The following is a 9,827-nucleotide window of genomic DNA, read 5'->3' on the forward strand; positions in this document are numbered from 1 at the left end:
TGATGCAGACGCAGACATGATGCAGACGCAGACATGATCCAGATGCAGACATGATGCAGACGCAGACATGATGCAGACGTAGACATGATGCAAACGTAGACATGATGCAGACATGATGCAGACATGATGCAGACGCAGACATGATGCAGATGCAGACATGATGCAGACGCAGACATGATGCAGACGCAGACATGATGCAGATGCAGACATGATGTAAACTTCGTCCTCCGTCAGATCTGCTGTTTTCTACACATGTAGCCCGTCTTCCATCCGAGTCATGTGTACGTTGAATCCCGTTAGACAGCAAACTTAACTTTGTTTTAAATGATTGTTTATCTTCACTGGTGTCCGTGGCAGACATACAAACTGTCCACCTTTGTCATGGGAGGAATCACACATTAATATAAGGTCGGGTCACCTGGACCCCAGAGCACGAGGGGTAAACTGCTTCAGACTTACAAGAACATTTGATTGTTTATTTTCAAAGTTATGATGTCATTTGCTGCAGGTCTTTCAGAGAAGCTGGATTCTTCTGCAGGACAAGTTCTGTGGCTAACAGCCCATAATAATCAAAGATCTGCTTATTCTGCAAAGATTCGTTTAAAAGGTAAAGACAGGTATGGAGGCTGGTTCCGACCTTCAATAACATGTTTCAGTGCAGGAATCTGGACTGGATCCTGAATCCACTCACTGAAACATCCGTTTCTGGGAGAAGCTTGACCAGCGTTGTAAAGATCTGTGCTGGTTTTGGTGAAAACCATCTTTCTGCTTCACTGTAATGGAATCAAAGCTGTAAACCTGCAGATGCTAAACTTCATCATTTCTGTTTACAGAAAGAACTGGTACAGAGCAGCAGCTGTTTCCTGTCAAAACGTTCATCTGACAGAATCTGAAGCTGGAGTCCTGGAGTCCCTCCAGGTCTTTGACAGACCCGGTTCTGCTGGTCCAGTCTCCAGACCATCAACCATAGAAATCAAAGTGACTTCTGCAGATCTGATGAACTTTAAACGATGAAACTGAGCATCTCTCTGATCACACAAACATCTGAAGCCTGAGCAGAAACAAAGCAAAGAGCTGAAGCTGCAGGAGCAGAAGGAGGATCTGGAGACAAACCTGCAGCTCCAGCGAACAGCAGACCTCTGCGCAGCTTCACCGTGGAGACTCAGCCGTGCCGCTCTGCGTCCGCTCCTCTGCACAGCAGACCCCCCGACTCCTGCGCAGACAGACGCAGGCGTGTTCCTGAAGGAAATCCCTCCCAGGCCTGCCCCCTCCCTCTGCAGGTCATCAGGCAGACGCTGGACGGCCCACCTCCATCCTCCCCAGTCACTCCTCTACACATATACCATTTAATCTCAGATTTGATCCCTTAAACCCAAAAACAGGTGGAGAACAGGTTGCCATGGCAACCATGGCATCAGTGATGTCACACGCCGATCAACAGGTGGTGCTGCGTTTAAACGCAAAGATGTTTAAACAGGAAGTTGTCTGTCCCAGATAGGAAACAGAAAGGCTTTCAGTGCCAACAGACCAGGCAGAACAGAAAAGGAGGTTTTTCAAAATAAGATGCAGAAGTTTTTTGTTTTAGGACCATAAAAATAAAAATAAAAATTATATTTTCAAAGAAAAGTAAGAGTGACACATTTGACATATATTGTTTATCCTTAAAGATAGTACAGAAACAGAAACAAACAAATCGGTTTTTGCTTAAGTGTTGAAGACCGAAAGAGGCGGAGTCAAAGCCAGACTCCGTCCACTTTACCAAGATTGTACAGAGAAGTATCTGACAGCGGAGTTTCAGGTCTGGAGTTGAAATCTACAGAAATCTGTGTCAGCTCACCTTAGCACTAACCGTTTGTGTGACAGAATGAAAGTCTTTATCTGAATGGGTTTGTATGATGGAGTGTGTGAGCTGCTGTTACAGTTGAATTGCGTAGTATATGTATAGTATATGTGTTTAGTTTAAATGTGGAGACTATTTTGGCCAACAAGTGTGTGTGTAACTATAGAGTGTGTGTGTAGACAGGCCCCGCCCATTCTAGCTTATCACCTAGTCCTGGTTGTTTTATGATGTTGCTTCCCTCTGTTGCCATCTTATCTTCCCCCCCACCCCTCCCCCACCCTCTTCCCTTTTTCCGTCCGGTCCAACGACAAAGAAAAACAAATAAATAAAATAAAACATAATCAATATAAATAAAGTTTAGCATTAAATACAACAGGGGTTTATACTCAATAAATCCCTGTTGTGACAGTAAAATCTGCCCAACACAAGAAGCTCTCAGCCCACATCTGTTGGCTCAGCTGTTGGACAGGACAAGTTAAAACAAAGAAAAAAAAAAGAAATCTACAGAAATCATACTACCAGAGAAAACTTCACGGAGCCTGAAAGACGCAGCCTCTTCATCATCATCATCATCATCATCATCATCATCATCATCATCAGGAACACATTCCAACCCAGAGCTTAAAGACCTCCATAACTTTGTCTTTGATCCTCTCCTCACGGGTTGGGAGGGCTTCCTGTGTGGGTGGAGGGGGGGCACTTAACCTCATCAGCAGTTCCGGTTTGCGGCCTGGAGGTTGGGGACCTGTGACTTGATGTAAAGGCCAGCAAGTCAAAAAACAATGAGAATTGAGGTAAACTGAGGCAAATGGAGGTAAATGGAGGTAAATGGAGGTTTAGGACACGCAAATCATCAAAAAGTGAGGCGGAGGGTCCGTAACCAAATGTCAACACCAGACGAGTCGACAGTGAGATGTGTCGGTGTCCCACACCTACCCCCCCTCACTGACCCTGTTGTAGAAGTGTTCACTATGACCTGTTGCCGCAGCACGCCCATAGATAAACATAAACATGTTTTCTCTGCGGCTCACTGAGTGGTCCACCATCCTGATATTTCCTGCAGGTTTGATTCGTTTCCACCCATAAGGACCGCTGGTTTTAGGCAACATGTGGATGGTGCTAACAATCACAAACAGATTCAGAGGTTTTCTAAATCCTCTCAACCTTCTTCCTCAGAAGCAGCCAGAGTCCTCCCTCAGCTGGGCTGAATCCTGGAGGAGTAGTGCTCCGGCAGAGCCTGGACAGAAATGTGAGGAGGGCCCCGCTTCCTTTTAGGGACTCGGAGCCGACGCCTCGGTGAAGGTTAGTGCAGATGTCGAGTTCCAGGACGAATGCCATCAAAGTCGTGTCCTCCATGCAGCATTTGGCAGTGGGAGGAGCCAGAGCAGATCCAGAGAATTTCAGGAGAAATGAACATCCTGGAACGATTTGAGCAGAGGAGGGGGTGGAAGGGGGGTTCAGGCTCCAGCTATGAGCTGTACAAACACATCAGTGTCTGCAGCTCAGAAACAAAAACACTGATAAAATAGTTTTTACTGGAAACTTTGAAAACACAGTTCAGGTCAGGACTCTTCCTACAGACACGATCCGGCTCGGTTCATCTGATCGGGTCGGTGCTGCCGAAAAAAATGTGTGGACATGTCAGAGGGCAGGAAACTATCATTCCAGCAAACTCTGAGAGCCCAGCAGCTGATTCATTTCTCCTGTGTAGGATTCATCGTCAAAATTTGTTTAACTCTTTATGGATCAGAAGAGTCTCAGGTTTGGAGGTGAAATGGAAGTAAAAGGAGGTAAAACGAGGTGAGATGGAGGTGAATGGAGGTGAAATGGAGGTGAAATGGAAGTAAAAGGAGGTAAATGGAGGTGAAATGGAGGTGAATGGAGGGAAAAGGAGGTACAAAGAGGTGAGATGGAGGTGAAATGGAGGTAAAATGATGGTAAATGGAGGTGAAATGGAAGCAAAAGGAGGTAAATGGAGGTGAAAGGAGGTGAGATGGAGGTGAAATGGAGGTAAAATGATGGTAAATGGAGGTGAAATGGAAGCAAAAGGAGGTAAATGGAGGTGTAATGAAGATAAAAGGCGGTAAAAGGAGGTGAAATGGAGGTGAGATGGAGGTAAAATGAAGATAAAAGAAGGTAAAAGGAGGTGAGATGGAGGTAAAATGAAGATAAAAGGAGGTAAATGGAGGTGAAATGGAGGTGAATGGAGGTAAAAGGAGGTAAAAGGAGGTGAGATGGAGGTGAAATGGAGGTGAATGGAGGTAAAAGGAGGTAAAAGGAGGTGAGATGGAGGTGAAATGGAGGTGAATGTAGGTAAAATTGGGCTGCGTGACACCTCTGCATTGAAGGAGGACTTTCCCTCCACCTGAACCACTCAGGACTTCAAACTCCAGCAGTCTTTGGTGGTGGCGGTCCAGCTGGGCCCGTCCCGTCTTCTCCTGGTTCAGGTTTTCTGTAGTTTCCTTCCACAGTCCATAAACAAGCTAACAGGTTCACTCTGAAATGGTTCTGTGATGGACTGGAGAACCATCCCATGTTGACTCTCCCTTCCCCCAACAGTAACTGGTATAGGCTCCAGCAGCTCTGACCCTGCTTAGAATCAGAACTTTTTGTTTATGTTGTGGTGTTGATCAAATGTGCAGGACCTGGAGTTAGATCCACTCAGAACGGATCACAAACGTCAGTCCAGGAGGATGCAGGAGCCGCCAGTTTTTCTCAGCTGATCCTGAATTCACAGATAAATCTTTGTTTCTGAGCTGGAAGATTAATGTTGAGTTTTATGAAACACTAAATTTGAACTTTACCGTCACACAGCCAACAGCTGCTGATTGTTTTTCACAATAAACGAATAAAAACCCTTTCAGGAACCAAAAGGACCAAACGTTTTTACCCAGAATCCCGCAGGTGGGAGTGTTTATTCCTTCCAGGTCTTGGAACTTTCTCCAGCATTCCTCCTCATCTGCTCCATGATTTTATCCTCTGAGGAATTCCAGAACCTGAGCGGGCTCCTTAGTCCCACCTGTCAAGCTCTGACGTCACTCTGGTAATTTGGCTCCACCGTGTGGCCAGAAGGGAGTCCTGCACGGAAAGGTGGTCTGTGTGGCATTTCCTGGATCTGGCTCTGAGTGGGAAACCTTCATCCTGTCTCTGAGGAGTTGGGATCTGATCCAATATCCGGTTCTCGTAGGAGGATCCGGATCCGGCAGGTTCATTTCACGGATGTCTGTGGAGTCCAGAGGTGGACTTCACGATCATAGTGGCTTCTCTCTTTAAAATAATAATAATGATGGTTGAATTTTCCAGAACGTTCACAATGTGTAGACATGATTCCTTCAGTCCTCATTCATCCTGATGGTAAACTACTGATGTAGTCACAGCTGCTCAGAGCAGACTGAGGGGGCGTTGCTACCTATATGGCCCCTCTGACCATCACTGGGACATTCACACGCCAGTGGAGCATCTCCCAATAACCGAGAACATTCTGGTTCAACCACAAGAAGAACACAAGTCCAGACAAAAGGTCATGTGACCCAAAAGATTGAGGGTACCCCCTTTCAGTTCTAAGATCTGAGGTCTCTTTAAATGCAAGTAACCATAGCAACAAGCTGTCTGAGCATCAGCTGCCCCCTAAAGCCTGACCACTGCTGATGTTTTTATAACATCCAAAATGGTGTCTCAGTGTTTGTTTACTGTCTGGAAATAAGTGGAATCAATTTAATCTGCTCTGACAGCATCTTCCTGTGGTCTTTCTGTGGCCTTTTTGTGGCCTTCCTGTGGTCTTTCTGTCTTCTTTCTGTCATCTGTCATCTCTGTGTGTCGTCTTCCTTTTGTCTCCCTGTGGTCTTCCTGTGGTCTTTCTGTCATCTTCCTGTCGTCTTTCTGTCGTCTATCTGTGTTGTCTTCCTGTGGCCTTCCTGTTGTCTTCCTGTGGTCTTTCTGTGGTCTTCTTGTGGTCTTCCTGTGGTCTTTCTGTCTTCTTTCTGTCATCTGTCATCTCTGTGTGTCGTCTTCCTTTTGTCTCCCTGTGGTCGTCCTGTGGTCTTCGTGTGGTCTTCCTGTCGTCTTTCTGTCGTCTTCCTGTGGTCTTTGTGTGGTCTTCTTGTGGTCTTCCTGTGGTCTATCGGTAGTCTTCCTGTGGTCTTTCTGTGGTCTTTTTGTGACCACAGGAAGTCTTTTTTCTGTCATCTGTCGTCTCTGTGTGTCGTCTTCCTGTCGTCTTCTTGTTGTCCTTCTGTCATCTTCTTGTTGTCCTCCTCTCGTCTTTCTGTCGTCTTCCTGTTGTCTTCTTGTTGTCCTTCTGTCATCTTTCTGCCGTCTTCCTGAAGCCTTTCTGTGGTCTTTCTGTGGACTTTCTTTTGTCTCCCTGTTATCTCCATGTTGTCTTCATGTTGCCTCCCTGTTGTCTTCCTATGGTCTTCCTGTGGTCTTCCTGTGGACTTTCTTTTGTCTTTCTGTCGTCTTTCTGTCGTCTTTCTGTCATCTTTCTGTCATCTTTCTGTTGGTTCTCTTTGTTGTCTTTCTGTGGTCTTCCTGTGGTCTTCCTGTGGTCTTCCTTTTGTCTCCCTGTTGTCTCCCTGTTGTCTCCTTGTTGTCTTTCTGTCATCTTTCTGTCATCTATCTGTCGTCTGTCGTCTCTGTGTGTCGTCTTCCTGTGGTCTTTCTGTCGTCTGTTGTCCCTGTGTTTCCTCTTCTTGTTGTCTTTCTGTCGTCTGCAGACATCTGTAGTTGATCAGGTCTTCAAGTTCTTAGTTTGCTGGTTTCCAATTCACAGTTTTTTTCTGTTCTAGTTTTACTTTAATCAGCTTTTCTGTTGTTTACAACAGATGTTTCTGACTCAGAGGAAGCCCTGCAGAGCCGACGCACAACAACCTCAAAGTCTGCCGTCGTCTTCACATCGGCTTTCAGTTTTCTTTCTTCTGCTGTAAATGTTTTATGACGGTTCTGTTGACCTCTGGTCCAGGTCACACTGACCTTCATCAGAATGGATCTGAAGTATACCGTTTTTCTCAGTCGATTTGTGCATTTCTCACAGCAGTATTAACGTTTGCACCACCGCTAAGGTGTTTCTCTAAACAATTAGTGAAAACTGCAAAAGTGAGTCGCTTTCTGAAAATGGAAAGTCTACTGCTCCAGAGACAGTCAGCAGCTCAAAATGGGTAGTATAAAAGGAAGCATTTCTATCAATGAAAGAGTCATCAACATGACAAATTATGAATCCTGCTGGTTTAAACGATGAAGTCACCAGATTTCAGCGTGTTTAGAGAGATGACTTTGGAAGTGGTCTATCAGTGCATCGAGGAATGTATCTTCTTGAATCCTCCCTCTGCAGGTCTCTGCTGTGATGTCATCACCAGCTGCATTTGTGACCTCTAGCAGGTCATTTGAGGATGCTGGTCATATAGCTTCACCTCCGGGAGGAGAAAAACGAATCAACTGGATTTACAAAATGGAGAGAAGAGAGGAAGATCATGTTCTGCAGATCACTCCTGACTGCAGAGTGCTGGAAGGTGACATCAACCAATGATAATATTGGTAACAATAATGAGGTTCTCCTTAAAAAGTTTAAGACACTTTTATGAAAACACAAGAACAATTTAATTTAAAATGGACGCACAAAATGTTTGACGACATGTTCAACAAGTTCGTGTACAAAGATACAATCAATGAAATGAAGATTATTAGTTTTATAAACAATAACTATTCAGCCTGGAAAAGTTCAGATCATTTTGGCAGACATGATAAAACAAATGAATAAGCAAGTCAAAAGTGATCATTTTGTAGAGATTTATACAAAGTTATTCACCATTGGATGAAATGAACATGAAACTGTCAGTAGGTTGAGTCCAAAGACTACATGTTGTGGAGGTTGCACTAACTGTTGTGAGAATCGATGGAGAAAAACTGTGAGGTCAAAGATGTGGTCAGCGCACAGAGACCTTAAGACGTTACTACGACGACAGGCCGAAACCTCCAAGTCCATCAGGAAACTCAACTCTGCAGGATTTCACCTGCACTCACACCGTCTGCTGAAGGTCATTTTCTAAAGGTCGTCTTATGACGGACGTCCGATGAAGGTCATCTGATGCTTTCTGGACTCCAGGTTTCCCCCATGTTGTCATGACAACAGCCCAGCTGTCTAATCAGTTGAAGCTTATGTTCCAGTGGCGCATCACCAATGAGAGAGGGTGGGCGGGGCTTCCAGTTGAGTTGTTAACTAGTGACAAAACGGATGAAGTTATTTTAAAAGCTATTTTAAGTTCTGAAGGTCTGGGAGGAGCTTGGGGGGGGCGGCGCTGTCATTGAAGTCTTTCTCAACACCTTTTCAGGTAAACCTGAGACAGAACCCAACACTTTTATTAAAGTGCATCCAAGCGGTCATCTCGATGACCACTAAAGTACAGTTACTTATTGTAATCTGATTACAGCACCAACAGGAAGCGAATCTCAGTCTCAGTCCGAACTTCCTGCTGGGAATCATGGAAACTGAAGCTCTCCAGACCTCCAGGACTCTGACAGTCTGACTTCATCAGGATGTTTGGGGCGTTTGAAGATGAAGAACCGAAGCCGGTCCAGTTCTGCAGAACTGCGGGCTTCCATGGTCGCTCATCTCAGCAGATTTCTGGTGATTCTTCATCTGTTCAATCTTCCACAACGCTGACAGAGAAGGAGAAACGGTCAGAGATCAAACCACAAATCCTTCTGTGTCCAAACGCTGGACTCACCGGCCGCCGAGGATCTGTGCGTCGTTCAGCTGTCGGCAGGTCCGCCTTAACGAGGGGGCGGGGTAAGAGTTCAGGCCCTCTGGATGAAGAACAAAACACTGTTAGTGATGATGGTCTCTGGAGATCCAGAACCTGCAGTAGGGGTGGAAGGAAGCGTGGGTTCTTACTGCTGAGCGCGGACAGGAAGACCCTGAAGAAGCGCTGGGCGTAGCTCCGCCCCTCCGCCCCCAGCCGGTCCACGTGGATCAGGTGCTGCTGCACAGGTGAGCTGGCCAGCTCCTCCACCTGCGTCTGGTTGTAGCGGTCTCCTACTGTCAGCACGAACAGCGCCACCCCGTCACAGTGGGCCCTCTGGGAGGCGCTTCTGAGCGCGCTCCGGTCCTCGAAGGCCGTCCGGGTCGCCAGCACGGTCAGCAGAACCCTCTTCCGCCGGGTCTGGTCCGCCCTCGGCAGCACCTCCCTCAGGGTGTATTCCAGCGTCCGTCCCAGCAGGGAGGGGCCACCCTGCTGCTGCATGTTCTGGAGGAGGTGTCTCTTCATCAGGTCCCGGTTCTGAAAGGTCTGTAGGCCGAACTCCAGCTTGGGGGCCTGGGCGGAGCCCTGCTGGACCACGGCCACCCGGGCCTGGCTGGGCTCGGCACTCACGGCCAGCTGCTCCAGAACCGAGCCCAGCAGCTGCTGAGCTCCGGCGAACTCGTCCGCCTGGACCTCCCTGGAGCCGTCCACAACCACCGCCAGGTCCACCGCCATCTGCTGAGGCGGGGGCGGGTCCTGGATGAAGGCGCAGTCCTCCGAGCGTCTGCAGGGGTCTGCAGAGACAGAACCACATCTGTCAAGAAGACCTGGTCCAAAAAAACCTCAGTCTGAAGTGGGTCAGAGGAACAAACAGAAACCTGCTGCCATGACAACAACCTAAGGAAATGGGCGGGGCTTTCCTGACTGCTTCAAAGTTCTATCTTCATGTGAACCGTCTAACAGAAATGAGAGGAGCAGCTCAACTGCTCACACACCGTCCCCCCAAAACACAGAGCAGAGGATGACAGGGGTCAGAGGTCACCGCTCACCAAAGCTTATGGCACAGTTCCTGACCTTCCTGAGCGCAGAGGGCAAGTCCTGCTGCCTCGCCAGGACCGTGAAGATGGAGGTCCCCGAGTCATCCAGCTGAGGACGAGAAGAAAGACTAAACCCAGAAAACCTTCAGACTCCTGAGTGAGGAGCAGAGAGGAGAGAGGAGGAGAGGAGAGAGGAGGAGAGAGGAGGAGAGA

At 47.3% G+C, this 9,827-nt stretch overlaps 3 protein-coding genes across 4 annotated transcripts in view; all 3 read right to left on the bottom strand.

Moving 5' to 3' along the window:
- col6a4a (collagen, type VI, alpha 4a) overlaps positions 1 to 1,249 on the bottom strand; it is a 42,891-nt gene extending 41,642 nt beyond the window's left edge. Inside the window, exon 1 of one of the 2 annotated variants that reach the window (XM_024258362.2) lies at positions 1,114 to 1,249. The gene's annotated coding sequence lies outside the window, so the exon portion shown is untranslated. The remainder of the gene's footprint in view (positions 1 to 1,113) is intronic. The other variant, XM_024258363.2, reaches the window with a different exon arrangement.
- The window catches only part of sostdc1a (sclerostin domain containing 1a), a 441,057-nt gene that overhangs the window by 320,288 nt on the left and 110,942 nt on the right, over positions 1 to 9,827 (bottom strand). The gene's annotated exons all lie outside the window — the stretch shown is intronic.
- LOC112136679 (collagen alpha-6(VI) chain) overlaps positions 7,412 to 9,827 on the bottom strand; it is a gene marked incomplete in the record, with an annotated part of 33,504 nt that continues 31,088 nt past the window's right edge. Inside the window, 4 exon segments of the mRNA XM_024258552.2 lie at positions 7,412 to 8,494; positions 8,563 to 8,641; positions 8,730 to 9,371; positions 9,627 to 9,723. Of these exon segments, the coding sequence (XP_024114320.2) occupies positions 8,479 to 8,494; positions 8,563 to 8,641; positions 8,730 to 9,371; positions 9,627 to 9,723 (834 nt within the window).

This window comes from Oryzias melastigma, linkage group LG16 (genome assembly GCF_002922805.2).
Source record: "Oryzias melastigma strain HK-1 linkage group LG16, ASM292280v2, whole genome shotgun sequence".
NCBI classification, from domain to species: Eukaryota; Metazoa; Chordata; class Actinopteri; order Beloniformes; family Adrianichthyidae; genus Oryzias; species Oryzias melastigma.